We start from the raw sequence: 17,097 nt of genomic DNA, 5'->3' as shown, positions 1-17,097 counted from the left end.
ATGCTGATAAAGGTGGAGCAGTGGTTGTCTTGGATCGTAAATATTATAATCATGAAGCCCACAGACAGTTAAATGATCATCTTTCCTATGTTTCATTAAAATCCAATCCAACTAATCCATTTTTTATGGAATTATATGATTTGCTTGATATGGGTAGGGATCTTCTAGTTCTCTCTATTAATCCGAATACCTTTACTGTCGTCATCCCATTGTTCGTATATTCCATCATTTGCCAAAAATACATAAATCTCTGGAATTTCCACCAAGTAGACCAATAGTTTCTTGCATTGGGTCACTGGGTGAGCATCTTTCTGTTTACATTGATCACTGCTTGCAACCTTTAATTTCTACACTTCCTTCATATCTTTTGTACACTTTATATGTACTATCTCTTTTCTCAGATTTCAATTGGATATCAAATCACATTTTGGTTGCTGTGGATGTCTCAATACAATTATAGCACATCACCATGGTCTCACAGCTATTTGAATTGTTTTGGAATCTTCATCCCCTTTGTCACCAGCACACATTATTTTCATTCTGGATAGCACAACATTTCTTTTGACACATAATTATTTACTATCTCCAAACATGTGGGACTGACATGGGCACATGCTTTGCGCCCCTCCTATGCCAACCTTTCATGGGTTGGTGGGAGACGGCCCACGTGTTTGGAGATGGAAATCCCTATTGCCACTTAGTGACATTTTATCGTCACAATATAGATGACCTTCTCATCACCTGGATGGGCACTGTTGAAGAATTACATTCTTTTATTGATTTCTTGAATGCAAATCCGTCCAATCTCAAGTTCACTCACCATCATCATTTTCATCATATTCGCTTTCTTGATCTTTACCTTAATGTTGGAGATGACTTGTGCTAACCAGAAATATGCACAGAATTAAGGTAAATGAAGGGTGTCTTATCCCCAATATCAATAATACTCAAAAATACTCTTATCAAAATGGTGTCCAAGATAAGCAAACAATGGGAGTGAAGGGAAAAGTAAAACACCAAAATACTAGGAGGAGGTGATAAATCATAGGCACTATGCCAAGTACAGGGTCAAAGAAGAATCAGTGTAAGCCCCCCCCCCTGACTTCCCCATATTGCCTTTTTTTTTTGCTTTATATCTATTGATATGTAACAATTGTGTAGTGTTTTTATGTTTTCCCCCTTTCATTGATTGTTTCTTTAACTTTGTACATGGCACACTGCCTATAGACTTTTCACTCCTCCTAGTTTGGTAACAATAATAAAATATGGGCATTCTTTCAATGCAACCTGGCAAGGAACCCAATAGAGGTGTCATCTTTGTGTCTACATGAATGATAACAGAGCCTAATGAGTTAATTCTTTCACTGCCACAAAGCATTGTAGGACTCCCCAGCAGTGGCATTTTGTGCAATATATCCCTTTCCTGGAGAACATGCAGTTTGAATGAATGGATGATAAATGCCAGAGAAATCTGTAATTGATTGAAATATTTATTTTTCATTGCAATGTGTATTAAACAATTGGTTTAGATTTAAATATGTGCCCATTGCTTCATGTCACATAACATTTTCTTTAGGGCCACCCTGATCTCCTGGTTCCTCAGACTGTAGATAATGGGGTTTAATAATGGAGTCACCACACTGTAGAGCAGAGACAAGAACTTGTTTGCATTAAATGAGTAGCCTTTGGATGGTACAACATACACAATAACAAGTGTCCCATAGTACATGGCTACAATAGCAAGGTGGGAGCTGCAGGTGGAGAAGGCTTTCTGTCTGCTTGTGGCTGAGGGCATCCTGAGGATGGTCAAGATGATGCACATGTAAGTGGAAAAGATGACTGCAAATGGGCAGAAAAGTAGAGGAGCAGAAAACACACGAACAGTTATCTTCGCAGCTTTTGTGTCTGAGCAGGAAAGATCCAATAGAAGGGTCATATCACAGAAGAAATGGTCCATGATATTGGGGCCACAGAACTGCAATATGCAGATTGGGACATTTGTCATTACTGCAATCACGTAAGCAGCCAACCAACACAAGAAGCCCAGCTGATGGCACAGCTTGTGGTTCATGAGAGCGGCGTAATGCAATGGGTTGCAGATAGCCAGATAACGGTCATAAGACATCACTGAAAGAAGGAAGCATTCTGTAGCTAGTGCAGAACACATTACATAAAACTGAAAGAAACAGCCACTGACGGATATAAGGCTCTTCTCAGCTAACAAGACATGTAGCAAAAGAGGGACAATTACTGTGGTTAGCAATAATTCACACACAGATAAATTCCTCAGGAATAGGTACATGGGTGAATGGAGTTGGCTAATGGTTGAAATCAATACAATGATAAGAAGGTTCCCAATTAATGTGATAATGTAAGTCACCAGGAAAAGTACAAAGAGAAAGATCCTGACTCCAAATGGACTCCCGGTCATCCCTAGAAGAAGGAATTCTGTGACTGTGCTCTGGTTGTGCTTGTCCATTACCTGAGAGAGGATAACATGGAGAAAGAGAGAGAACTGTTTATTATCATCAGTATTCATAGGAAGTCATTTACCAAGAGCAAAAAAATGACACTGATTCCAGGCTCCTCTTCCACTTACATAGTAAGGATCTTCCTGCATTCTGTCTATTTGACTCTTAGTAATATTTATTTCTATTCAGCGAATGGACTATTAAACCCAACTTCAAAATATATTGGATTCTTACAAATAACCAATAGCAATAACACTATGGTGCCTACAGTACAATATAAGCAATCTCAAATGTACATGTGTAGAATGATTTCCTAAGTGTTTTCTCCTGTGCGTGTGTATCTCAGCCAATAGGGGAAGGGAACCTGCCTATTTAAGATTCATGTGAAGAGACTTCATTTACTCTTTGATAAAGTTCCTGATCGGAACGAAACGCGCCAGAGGATAGAAATTTCTGTGATGTCCAGCACCATGTTTGAATAAAGCTGATTTTAATCCTATTTCTTGGCTGAAGTTCCTACGCAGTGCCCGCCAACAACCCATTTTCTTTTACTATATTTCTGGGCTGGAGCACGCAAGCGATTCCCTGCTGCATAAGACGTCTGCCACGGAGCCGCCTCCATCTGCGGTTGCGCGGCTTGCCGGTACACGTGACACGACGTCGGAATTCTTCCCGGAGCAAGCAGGTTGGCGACAGCGGTGACGTCAGGCAGAAGCGCGGCCACTGTGGAGCTGAGACCGGGAAGCCTTGAAGGAGCAATGAAGACACCAGGCGGGTAAGGGCAGCAGATTTTGGTTGATTAGTGAGCACAGGAGAGGAGTCTTCACACGGCTTCTCATCTAGTCTCCACACTAACTCCTGCACAACTGGCCCCCCTCCTAGGTTTGTAGTCTGCATTTCCGTTCCCTCATTTATATCTTTATGGACATTTGAATACATCATTGCAGCAGGGATTGTCTTCATTCTACACATGTACATTTGAGATTGCTTATATTGTACTCACCCATGCTACATACACTCCTTAGAGCACCGGACATTATGGGGTTCATTCCCCTTATTCTATAGACTGTTTCTTTGTCCAGGTAGCTCATAGGGTGTATATTTATATACAATATTGATTTATTTATCAATCTCCTTCTCGGAAGGCTACATGTATGGGTTTCATTTCTTTTTACTCAAATAAGCATCTCCTATGATCTATACCTTATAAGGAACTCAGCCAATTTTTTAAATTTTTTCAATTTTTTCAATTTTTTCAACTTTTTAAACCATAAGGACTTGTTCTTATACATATAAAATTATACATTTTTGCACAATATGGAGGAATTCAGTGGAGAGGAAAATGGAGAAATGGCTCCAGTTGATAACACTTATGTATACACTTGTGGGGACAATACCAAAAGATCAAGAAGGGCCACACATTTATTTGATGGCATTTCTGATGTTATTTGTGACGAACCCTCGGATTTGACTCATCACTTTGTCAAACTTGAGAAACTTTTAGTTGAAAATATAAGACTCTGGTGGGATATTACCTCACTAGAGAACTATATAAGATGCAATCGGATCCCAAGAGGCTTAAGAATTAAAAAAGTTCCATCATTTGGCTTCATGAGCAAACAGTTTGAACAAGATTGGATTGAAATCCTTGACACATGTTCTGTAAAACTGATGAATTTAATTATCCAACAAAAAACAATCGAGAAGTCAAGCCTCATGGTAGAGATTAATAATCTTAGGCTAAAATTACAGCCATTCAATAAAAGGGATCAATTCGTTAAAAACGATAAAACATTGTCCTCTAATGTAGAAATAACTGAGGACATAATTAGCGATAAAAAACACCAAAAGTTTGAAAGGGACCGTATTGATTATGTCAAAAACCAAGTCTATTGCTGGCAAAAACCCATAATGGGGAGGGAAATTACTGGCTCCAGCACTCCTAAATCCAAAAAATATCCCAAAAGAAAATCTGAGAATTTACCTAATAAATCCATTCTGAAAAATACACGGGTAGAAGCGTCTAGCTTTGAATCGGACTTTTCTGTCTCTGATCCAGAATCAAGAGCTCATTCCGTTTCGTTTGATAGATCACGAGAATACTCTAAGGATCGGGGGACCTCCAAATACTCTGATAATGTCACCACCTCATCTACTCAATCTAAAAATTCCAAAGGATCTGGGCAACCCTCGTCAGCTTTTTTAGAAATGGGGGCCAAAGGCCGGGGAGAACGCGGAGATCCACGAGAAAACGAGGGGGGCAGAGGGAGGTCCAAAAGAAAGAAGTACGATTAGAACCCATAGATAATATTATCAATCTATCAGGAGTAGATTTGACCCTAGACCAATTGTTAGTTCTCAATAAGGGTCTAGGTTTTGCTCCTAGCCAGAATTTCCAATTATTCAAGACAGTAATAGACTTACAAAAATTCACGAGAAAATTGTCTTTAAAGAAAATGATGTCAACTAGAAACAGATTTGAAGTTATAGAACCTTTGGAGGAGCCTGCACAACCAGTTGATTAATCCATTACTATTGATGTTCCAGTTTTGAACTTTAAGGAGAACTGCACTATTTCTGATATGGATTCCTTATTAGAACTACAAGGAGAACCCCTTACTACACACAGTCAGCCATTTTTTGGTCATGAGGACTCGGGCTATCGCCCTAAATCATTGTTTTGTCCGAATTTCAATAGGGGGCCTTCTATTGCATTGTTTGAACAATTGGTTGAGCGGGATTTACGCATATTATCCAAGGGCTTCACAAGTTCTTATGTCAAATCTGGTAACTTATCTTATACAGAGGTTCAGCAAATTGAATGTATTAAAAGAGAACACAATATAGTTCTCAAAAATGCTGACAAGGGAGGTGCATTGGTTATACTGTCAAAATCTCAATACCATGCTGAAGCCATTAGACAATTGGAAGATAGAACTACCTATCATAGTCTCAAATGTGATCCTACATCTGAGTACCGTCTTGAGCTATTGAAATTGCTAGAGATGGGGCAAATTCTAAATGTTATCAGCAAAAAAGAACATTCATTTCTCTCCTGTCCACATCCCGTGATTCCGGTATTCCACCATCTTCCAAAGATCCATAAATCGCTGGTGGACCCTCCTGGTCGGCCTATCATTGCGAGTATTGGATCTTTGGGAGATGGGTTATCGCGGTATGTGGACAGGTTCTTACAACCCCTGGTGTTCAAATTACCATCATTTATTAGGGACACTACAGACTTCCTCGTCAGTATACAGGATTTATCTTGGGCACACGAATACAGGTGGGTCACTATGGACGTGACCTCCCTGTATTCTATTATTGAACACAGACATGGCTTAGAAGCCATTGAACACTTTTTAGATCAATCCACTCTATCTATATCACATTGCACTTTTCTTTTGGAATCTATATCATTTTTATTAACGCACAATTATTTTTTATTTGATTCACTTTTTTATTTACAGAATTTGGGCACCGCAATGGGCACAAGCGTTGCACCTTCGTACGCAAATTTATTTATGGGATTATGGGAGTCACGTTTTATCTTTCACAGCAACAATCCAAATCGTCACAATATCGTCTATTACAGGCGATATATTGACGATTTGATTTTTATTTGGAAGGGTGACGAAAATTCACTTTTTTCTTTTTTTGATTATCTTAATAATAACACTTATAACATTAAATTCACCTTTGAGCACCACATTAATCATATTCATTTTTTGGACTTACTCCTTTATATTGATGGTAATAAAACCATACAATCGGACATTTATAGGAAGCAGAATTCGAGAAACACACTTCTATGTGCACAAAGTTCCCATCCACGTTCTTTGATCAAAAACATCCCAGGGGCTCAATTTATTAGATTAAAAAAACTTTGCTTAGATAATGAGGTATTTCTATCTCGTGCCAAAGAGATGTCTGATAGGTTTTTGGAATGGGGATACTCAGCTGGAGATATAGCAGCAGCTTTTGCCAAAGCAGATAGTACTGAGAGAAGTACACTTATATGTAAGAAAAATAGAAACTACATCTCCAAAAGAGACAGAGATATATTATCGAGATCGGAGGACACAAGAAGTCCTTTTTTCATCAGTATTTATAATCTCAGGATATCTGCAGGATTATATCTAAACACTGGCATACACTGTTATTAGATAACGACATCGGCCCAATATTACAACAGGGTCCAAGATTTTCATATCAGAAAGCCAAAACCTTGGGCTTCCACCTGTCACCCAGCATGTTTAACTCTAAATCAAATTTAACACACATTAAGAGCATTCCAAAAGGCTTTAATAGTTGTGGAAGTTGGTCTATGTGCCAGTATGCATCCCAAATTAAATACATTTCATATAATGATAACCTCAGGAAATATTACATCAAGAATTTTCTCAATTGCAATATTTCATATGTCATTTACATTCTTTTTTGTGGGTGCGGGCACAAGTATGTGGGCCGCACTATAAAACCACTCAGAACAAGGATAGCTGAGCATGTGAGGTTAATCAAGAAAAGGGACTTAAATCATCCAGTCCCCAGACACTTTGCTCAATGCCCAAAAGGTGGCATTCATAATTTTTCCTTTTCTGCAATAGAACACATACCATGCCACCCTAGGGGTGGTAACAGGGAAAATACCCTCAACAAACAGGAGATGTATTGGATATACACTCTCAACACTCTCCATCCACATGGCATTAACCATGAGTGGGAGCTAAAACACTTCCTTCATGGTTGACGGTGGGGGAGTCTTGAGAGTGTGTCTCCATGCATCTCAACACAGTATATATATATATATATATTTTTCAATTTTTTTCAATATTTTTTTTTCAATTTTTTATTCATTCATTCATTTTTTCAATTTTTTTTTCAATTTTTTCAATTTTTTTCATTTTTTTCCAATTTTTTCATTTTTTTTTTCATTTTTTCCATTTTTTCCGTTTTCATATATTAATTATTCAAGACTTGGACCGGTGATACAGTTGTCCTGGAGACTATGTATACATATACACACACTTGTATTAGATACATAAATACAAGTATTACCAAGTGTTTAGATGTCTCTTTAATTAATTAGATTCATCTTATAATTAATTATGTTGTCATTTAGGTATTTTTTTCAAAAAGATACTTATATAAAAATATTTCAATCCATTATTAATCATTATTTTGACATGAAATATGCAACGTGATATTATATGTATATGAAATGTTTATGACGTTTAACAAAAGCTTGTTCTCTCCACCTATTCCTCATATGTATTCTAGGTTCCATCCAGTGCTGTTGAATATAATATAATTCTTTTTTTATATCTAGGTTGCTGCACATCACACAAAGTTGTTTTTAATATTTTTATAGATTTTTTGTATGTGGTTTTATGTTATCACTTATATTTGTGTGTTTTGTGTATTCACTATGGATCTTATATATGGCCAAGGTTCTTCTCCACATGAGGCTTTAATTTCAATGATTTCCTAAGTGTTTTCTCCTGTGCGTGTGTATCTCAGCCAATAGGGGAAGGGAACCTGCCTATTTAAGATTCATGTGAAGAGACTTCATTTACTCTTTGATAAAGTTCCTGATCGGAACGAAACGCGTCAGAGGATAGAAATTTCTGTGATGTCCAGCACCATGTTTCAATAAAGCTGATTTTAATCCTATTTCTTGGCTGAAGTTCCTACGCAGTGCCCGCCAACAACCCATTTTCTTTTGGTGCCTACAGTACAATACATTGAAGGTTTACGTTGTGCATTCCCCTCCCCAATTCAAGGAACATAAGATACATATCATCCCTGTCATGGCTGGAAGTGACACTGTTACATACAGTCTTATAGTGTAGGTATATTATAAGGGGAATGTCACAGCATCAATTAGAACAAAATTATACTTTTATAAAAAAATAGCAGTACAGTAAAAGGGTATCTCTTACTCATTACGAAATAAGTACCAAAAATATCATAAAGCTTCTGCTTTTTATTCTTTAATATGTAGGGTTATATTTATGAATGAAAGAAATGTATAAAACTAGCATGTTCTAAAAATTTGATAGAGGGTATTGGGTGCTCAAATAGCTCCACCATATCGTTGTAAATGTCAATAATACACAGACATACAGTATGAGTCACACTCTTGCATGGAGTGGGTAATAATGTGTGAGTATCTTGTGTTAGAAATAACAAAACCTCCTGAAGGCGACTGTCAAAAATGAAAGAATCACCTCGCTGCAACCTCATCGGAGGTGAATAATATGCTCTGAATCAAACAAGAATGTTACCCACAATTCTTCCACAAAAAAGTTCATCTTTAAGATGCCATGAAATGAGAAATCTTACCCACTCCCAGAGCCTCAATATGTCAGAATGTGGCATGTCCAGCAGTAATTACAAGTCTTTTTCTTGTTCTAAAAATTAGTAGCTACTGTATGCACTTCAGGCTGCCTTGCTGCTATCTCCAGATCTGCCCTGCATGCTGTATTTTACATGCAATTACATAAATACTTTTATCATTTCATTGCACTTAATATCTGTTATGTATCACTCATGTCACATTTAAGGTGTTAACCAGAACCATTAAGATAAAAACAGTCACAGCTGAAGTTTTTTTTTCTATCACTGACTTTAACTGTTACGTATTTGTAATTAAGTACATACCTTAGATCTCAGCTCCCACCTTGATGGAGTCTATATATTTGATACAGGGAACCTCATGTGCAGAGATGATGCCTTTAACACCTTTTCTGGTGCAGGGAGCATGTTGTGCAGAGATGATCTCTTTAACAACTGTGTTTTCCAATGCAGGGACATTACTGCAAACACTGAGCAGCCCAGCAAATGATGATATTCCCAATGTTCTGCTTCAGGGACCTTTATATGTGATCTTCAGTTAGCGCACAGGAATACTTGAAGAAGTCTGATTGATATCCAGAGAATTAACCAAACATCCCTTGACTATTACATCATATAGTTCCACCAGAAGTCACAGTCCAACAGGCAACTTCTAAAGTACAGGACAAAACTATTCTCAAATAATATTCACCAATCAGAGAAGAATCTGCAATGCATCTAGGGAGAGTAACAGAATTGGAGTCACTAATTGATAACTCTATTATTAATTCATGGTTTGATCCAGTAACATTGTATATATTATATATGATAATTTATAAACTTGTCCAAGCGACACCTCCTTACTTACTATATTAGTTATATTACACTATTTGTATATGTCTTTTTATCTACAATTGCCCTGCACAAAATGTTTATGTCCTCTAATTAAGGAAGATGTGGGTAGATAATTGCCCATATTTACTAAGTGGTGCTATGCTATAAGACACCTTCTGATGCAGAAGGACATCAATTTGTGTAACTTGGCTGTTACTTCCACTAATCTCCTTGCTTTTTGTTTACCATTCACAGGACTTAAATTATTTATTTATTTATTAATCCCCTCACAAAACCCATGTGTTACAAGGAGTCAATGTACATACAGTGGACAGTAGCATTTGCAAAGTGTGTAAATAATGTACAGTATATACCTTCTTATTATTTATATATGATTTCTCTACGTGCCAAATCGATTCACCCATTTCTTTTTTATTTTCAACCGATTGTCACATTATACACCAAGTTACTGAGCTTCTAAAAGCTTGGCTTGTGTGCTCTCTCTCTTTGCGCATGCGTGGCTATGGAACGCTTAGGCTATGCGTGTCATGCAATAGGAAGAGAAGGCGGGCAGAGCACAGTTTTTCTAATTCTGTGAGCTAAAGACAGAATGAATGGAGAGAGGACCTTGGCAGCCCGGTGGATACGTTAAAGCTTGATAGTAGCAAGGTGGGGTGGATGGGATGGTGTCTGTGTAGTCTATGCAAACAGCAAATTCCCTGCCCCTGCACCAATTTGTACAGCGAGAAGTGATACTGTACATATATTAAAGTTTAAGAGTGCACTGTATACAATATATCTATTGCCAAAAAACTACAGTAGAGGCAGCGATTATTTTATCAAAAACCAGTGGCAATTCCCCAAAAGACCCAGGTACACCCAGGTACATTCTGAATACATGCCTTAAACTTTCCTTAAACTAGCCCCAGCATTTCTGCATTGATTAATGGCCTATCAGATTAACAGCGGGGGTCCCTGGCAGTCCCATTCAAACTGAATTGGACTGCCAGGGATCCCTGCTGTGTTAATCCTATGGGTCGTTAGTCAATGCAGAAATGCCTTAAACATGCCTCAAACTAGCCCAGAACATACCCAGCACATACCCGGAATGTAACCCGGCTAGTTTAAAGCAAATGTTAGAATAAGCGTTGCCTCTACTGTACTTCAGCAAAATATGATATGCCATTTGTCCCACAATATAACAGATTTTAAATAAGCACTGACACGTATTAAAGAATGATCTAATATTGGGTGATCCTATTCCAGACAAACCAAAGATGATTTTTGAAAGGCCCCAAACCTAAAGACCAAGCTGGCACAGAGTGCATTTAGAGATAATGAGTGGGTAACTTCAATCTGGTTAAATATCACAAAAGGATTTTATACAGTAACTGCAAAAGTTGCAAAGCTTGTAGTTTTAGCTCCCAGAATATTCAACAATTCGAGTCCAAAAATACAGGATATAAGGTCAATAGGCATAAGAATTGCCGGACGAAATATGTAGTTTACCTGTTGGAATGCCCATGTGTTCACCAATATGTAGGAAAGTCCACTCGCCCACTTAGGACAAGGATTTTGGAACACGTGGGTAATATTAGAAGGAAATTGCTAACCCACAGTGTTTCAAAATATTTTTCTATTGCACACCAAGCTGATCCAAAAGGACTAATCTACATGGGCATTGAGCATGTCCTACCCCACTGGAGATAGGGAAATAGGGATTTAGAGTTAATAAAATGAGAGACCTTTTGGATCCACCAATTGGGCACATTGACACCTGCAGGACTCAATGTCAATATTGATATTAGTGCTTTTCTAATTTGATGATCTTTACGTTCATTCTAGGTCTAATTTTCTATACATATTTTAATGTTTATAATATATTTTATTATGCTTCTCTGTTTTAATTTTTATATATATTAACAATCATCTCTATTTATCCTAGCCCTTTGAAATGTATTGCTTCATTCTGGATATCATAAGAGAATTTGGTCCTTTATATATATTTAGGAATTAACTGATTTTATGAATTGTATAATCTCTGCTTTCTAGCTAGATCCGAGGTGGGCAACCCTGTCGCCAATCGCCAAAGTGGCGACTTGGCAATGAAAGTGTGGCGAATTTGAGTTTGCCAGCTCCCACAGTAAAATAAACTTTTTCCTGATGGCGTGTGCTGTTTTTCGCTCTCTGAACAAGTCAACGAAGTGAACCAGCAGCAGGTGATAGTGCTGAGGAGCGTGACACAGCAGCAGGTGAACGTGCTGAGGTGAGTGACACAGCAGCAGGTGATAGTGCTGAGGAGAGTGACACAGCAGCAGGTGAACGTGCTGAGGTGAGTGACACAGCAGCAGGTGAAAGTGCTGAGGTGAGTGACACAGCAGCAGGTGAAAGTGCGGAGGTGAGTGACACAGCAGCAGGTGAAAGTGCTGAGGTGAGTGACATAGCAGCAGGTGATAGTGCACAAACAATATTAAAGTCCCCAGCGTTAAGTCCAAGATACCGTGATCTTCAGATAGTCTCTGATCTTAAAGATGATAGCTGGGCTCTGTTGAAAATGTTCCAGATGGGATGTGTCCTTGGAATAGACAGATGCACGTCTGAAATACAGATGAGAGGCACACCTGATTGCGCAGCGTTTTTCTTGCAATCAGATCCCTATCTAAGACAGTGAAGATTCCTACTCACATAATGAACGCCAAAGTATTCAGTGGAGAGAATCTGTGCTTGTTCCTCTTCTTTCAGCTCCTCTCACAACCCCACGTGCAGGCAGCTTACTGGAGGTGGCCTCAATCCACAATGGCGTCGGGGGTGGCTCCGTTACGAACCCCCACCGAAGAGGGAAGGAATGGGCACAATATGGTGTAGTTTGAAACACTTTTAATTAGCTAAAAACTAAAAAACACGGTAAAATACACTCACATGGTGCAATAACGATTGGTATTGCTCAAATTGCCGTCCGCAGCTTGCAAATCCTGCCCGTAGGATGCACAGAGTCCCTGCATGCAGACACGCTGGTAGACTGAGCGTGTGACGTCACCGCTGCTGGGAACTCTCCTTGCAAAAGCTACGGTTGCTGGGATGGCGCAAAAGACTAGACTCCTCCTCCCTACGCGTTTCGTGACACGTGGTCACTTCGTCAGGGGATAGTGGAGCCCAGTCTGTGATGCCTTTTGTACTCTCCCAAATGGAGAGAACCTCCTACTTGGGGTGGGACCTGGCTGCTGGAAGGAGGAATATCAGCTCTGATATTGACAGCGCGATAGGGGTTGGTTCCTTAGCATGAATAAGTGCATGTACACACATAGTTAATAAAGACTAAAATTTCTTAGTAGTAATGGCAATACCCACAATAATAAAATCGAACAGAAATGAAATAAAGGTATATCCTAATCGCATGGGGACAATCAGGGGTTACCATAATGCAATTAGCACAGTTTAAAATTGGTCAGTATAAAGACATTACACTTGATGGTTAAACTATACCACATCAGTGAATAGTGAAGTTTGATCAGTAATACCCTTTGTACTATCCCAAATGGAGAGAACCTCCTACTGGGGGTGGGACTAGGCTATTGAAAAAAGGAATATCAGCTCTGATAATGCCAGCGCGATAGGGGTTAATTCCTTAGTGTGAATAAACGCATGTCCCGCATAGTATAAGGATAGGAACTGAAATTTCTTGGTGGTGGTGGCAATGTCCACAATAATAAAATCAACCTAAAATCGAATAAAGGTACATCCCAATCACATAGGACAAATATGGGTTACCATAATACAATTGGCTTGATCTAAAATTGGTAATAATAATAGTGACAATACAGTTCATGCCTAAAATATACCACATCAATGAATAGGAATAGACTAATGGTCCTTCAAGAAGGCAGCCAAGTCAAATTCAATGTTTAGACCTAGGGGGGTCAGGGTCTTAAGTGTGTAAATCCAATAGCTTTCTCTTTTGGAGACTAGATTAAGCCTGTTCCCCCCACGCCAGCTACTCTTTGGATTGTCAATTCCTACACACAATAACCCTTCAGGACTCTGATTATGATGTTGCCTGAAATTATTTGAGACACTGTGTGTCTCGAGGCCCCTTCTGATGTTATAAACGTGTTCTGCGAACCTTCGTTTAAGGGGTCTCCCCGTGCGGCCCACATACTGTAGGCCGCACGGGCATTCCAGTAAATAGACGCAGAAGTTGGTTTTGCAATTGATGAATGTTTTTATGTCATAGCTTTTACCTGTCACATTGGATCTGAAGGTCTTAGTTTTTTTACTATGTTTGCATCCAATGCAGCTTTGACATATATAGAAGCCTTTGAGATCTTTTAGCCATGTGACATGGTGATCTCTTAGACTGTCTAGCGGACAGCTAGGGGATAGGGAGGATTTTAAATTTTTTGCTCGCTTAAAGACTATTTTAGGTTTGTTGGGGAGTATAGTTTTAAGGATTGGGTCTCGTTGGAGAATGCTCCAATGTTTGGTTAGTGTCTTGGATATAATTGGAGCTATACCACTATACTGTGTGATAAAAAACGGGAATGGGGCTTGACCCACGTCGGCCGTCTGTTTCCTACCACACAGTAGGGATGCTCTGTTGGTCTCATTGACCTCTTTAAACGCGAGATCCAATTCCTGATTCTTATACTCACGTTCAATGAACTTGGTTTTCAACTCCCTAATTTGATGTTGTTATACAGAAGTTTCGGAACAATTCCGTTTGATCCTAAGTGCTTGCCCCTTTGGGATGTTACGTCACCAATTAGGGTGATGGTGGCTGGATGCCAAAAGGTAAGTGTTGGCATCTACTTCTTTATGGAAGGTTTTCGTGTGGATGATGTCATTTACTACATAAAGGGAGAGATCGAGAAAATTGATTGAAGTCCTATCATGACTGAACGTGAATCTAAGGTTCCGCATATTGTCATTCAGATATAGTTTGAATTCCTCAAGTCTGTCTAATGACCCCCTCCAGACACACAGCACATCGTCGATATACCTTTTCCAGAGCACCAGGTTTGCACCAAATGGGTGAGAGGACCTGATATGATCCTCTTCCCAGATGGACATAAATAAGTTAGCGTAACTCGGGGCAAACCTGGAGCCCATGGCAGTGCCGCATGTCTGGAGGTAGAACCTATGGTCATGACTGAAGAAATTATGCGTCAGAATAAATTTGATTCCGTCCAGAATAAAATGTTTCAGTTTCTCATCTACCTCAACGTCCTCGTCTACCTCAACGTCCTGTTCTAGGACTCCGGTTTGCCCCGAGTTACGCTAACTTATTATGTCCATCTGGGAAGAGGATCATATCAGGTCCTCTCACCCATTTGGTGCAAACCTGGTGCTCTGGAAAAGGTATATCGACGATGTGCTGTGTGTCTGGAGGGGGTCATTAGACAGACTTGAGGAATTCAAACTATATCTGAATGACAATATGCGGAACCTTAGATTCACGTTCAGTCATGATAGGACTTCAATTAATTTTCTCGATCTCTCCCTTTATGTAGTAAATGACATCATCCACACGAAATCCTTCCATAAGGAAGTAGATGCCAACACTTACCTTTTGGCATCCAGCCACCATCACCCCATTTGGTTACGTAACATCCCAAAGGGGCAAGCACTTAGGATCAAACGGAATTGTTCCGAAACTTCTGTATACCAACATCAAATTAGGGAGTTGAAAACCAAGTTCATTGAACGTGAGTATAAGAATCAGGAATTGGATCTCGCGTTTAAAGAGGTCAATGAGACCAACAGAGCATCCCTACTGTGTGGTAGGAAACAGACGGCCGACGTGGGTCAAGCCCCATTCCCGTTTTTTATCACACAGTATAGTGGTATAGCTCCAATTATATCCAAGTCACTAACCAAACATTGGAGCATTCTCCAACGAGACCCAATCCTTAAAACTATACTCCCCAACAAACCTAAAATAGTCTTTAAGCGAGCAAAAAATTTAAAATCCTCCCTATCCCCTAGCTGTCCGCTAGACAGTCTAAGAGATCACCATGTCACATGGCTAAAAGATCTCAAAGGCTTCTATATATGTCAAAGCTGCATTGGATGCAAACATAGTAAAAAAACTAAGACCTTCAGATCCAATGTGACAGGTAAAAGCTATGACATAAAAACATTCATCAATTGCAAAACCAACTTCTGCGTCTATTTACTGGAATGCCCGTGCGGCCTACAGTATGTGGGCCGCACGGGGAGACCCCTTAAACGAAGGTTCGCAGAACACGTTTATAACATCAGAAGGGGCCTCGAGACACACAGTGTCTCAAATCATTTCAGGCAACATCATAATCAGAGTCCTGAAGGGTTATTGTGTGTAGGAATTGACAATCCAAAGAGTAGCTGGCGTGGGGGGGACAGGCTTAATCTAGTCTCCAAAAGAGAAAGCTATTGGATTTACACACTTAAGACCCTGACCCCCCTAGGTCTAAACATTGAATTTGACTTGGCAGCCTTCTTGAAGGACCATTAGTCTATTCCTATTCATTGATGTGGTATATTTTAGGCATGAACTGTATTGTCACTATTATTATTACCAATTTTAGATCAAGCCAATTGTATTATGGTAACCCATATTTGTCCTATGTGATTGGGATGTACCTTTATTCGATTTTAGGTTGATTTTATTATTGTGGACATTGCCACCACCACCAAGAAATTTCAGTTCCTATCCTTATACTATGCGGGGACATGCGTTTATTCACACTAAGGAATTAACCCCTATCGCGCTGGCATTATCAGAGCTGATATTCCTTTTTTCAATAGCCTAGTCCCACCCCCAGTAGGAGGTTCTCTCCATTTGGGATAGTACAAAGGGTATTACTGATCAAACTTCACTATTCACTGATGTGGTATAGTTTAACCATGAAGTGTAATGTCTTTATACTGACCAATTTTAAACTGTGCTAATTGCATTATGGTAACCCCTGATTGTCCCCATGCGATTAGGATATTCTTTTATTTCATTTCTGTTCGATTTTATTATTGTGGGTATTGCCATTACTACTAAGAAATTTTAGTCTTTATTAACTATGTGTGTACATGCACTTATTCATGCTAAGGAACCAACCCCTATCGCGCTGTCAATATCAGAGCTGATATTCCTCCTTCCAGCAGCCAGGTCCCACCCCAAGTAGGAGGTTCTCTCCATTTGGGAGAGTACAAAAGGCATCACAGACTGGGCTCCACTATCCCCTGACGAAGTGACCACGTGTCACGAAACGCGTAGGGAGGAGGAGTCTAGTCTTTTGAGCCATCCCAGCAACCGTAGCTTTTGCAAGGAGAGTTCCCAGCAGCGGTGACGTCACACGCTCAGTCTACCAGCGTGTCTGCATGCAGGGACTCTGTGCATCCTACGGGCAGGATTTGCAAGCTGCGGACGGCAATTTGAGCAATACCAATCGTTATTGCACCATGTGAGTGTATTTTACCGTGTTTT

The 17,097-nt window shown here is 39.5% G+C and overlaps 1 protein-coding gene across 1 annotated transcript; it reads right to left on the bottom strand.

Moving 5' to 3' along the window:
* Positions 1-1,531: 1,531 nt before the first annotated feature.
* LOC142464568 (olfactory receptor 11A1-like) lies at positions 1,532-2,479 on the bottom strand. The gene has a single exon (XM_075567938.1). The coding sequence runs from the start codon at positions 2,477-2,479 to the stop codon at positions 1,532-1,534; it is 948 nt and encodes a 315-aa protein (XP_075424053.1).
* Positions 2,480-17,097: the final 14,618 nt, after the last annotated feature.

This window comes from Ascaphus truei, chromosome 13 (genome assembly GCF_040206685.1).
Source record: "Ascaphus truei isolate aAscTru1 chromosome 13, aAscTru1.hap1, whole genome shotgun sequence".
Lineage (NCBI taxonomy): Eukaryota > Metazoa > Chordata > Amphibia > Anura > Ascaphidae > Ascaphus > Ascaphus truei.
This window is presented reverse-complemented; position numbering and strand designations above follow the sequence as displayed.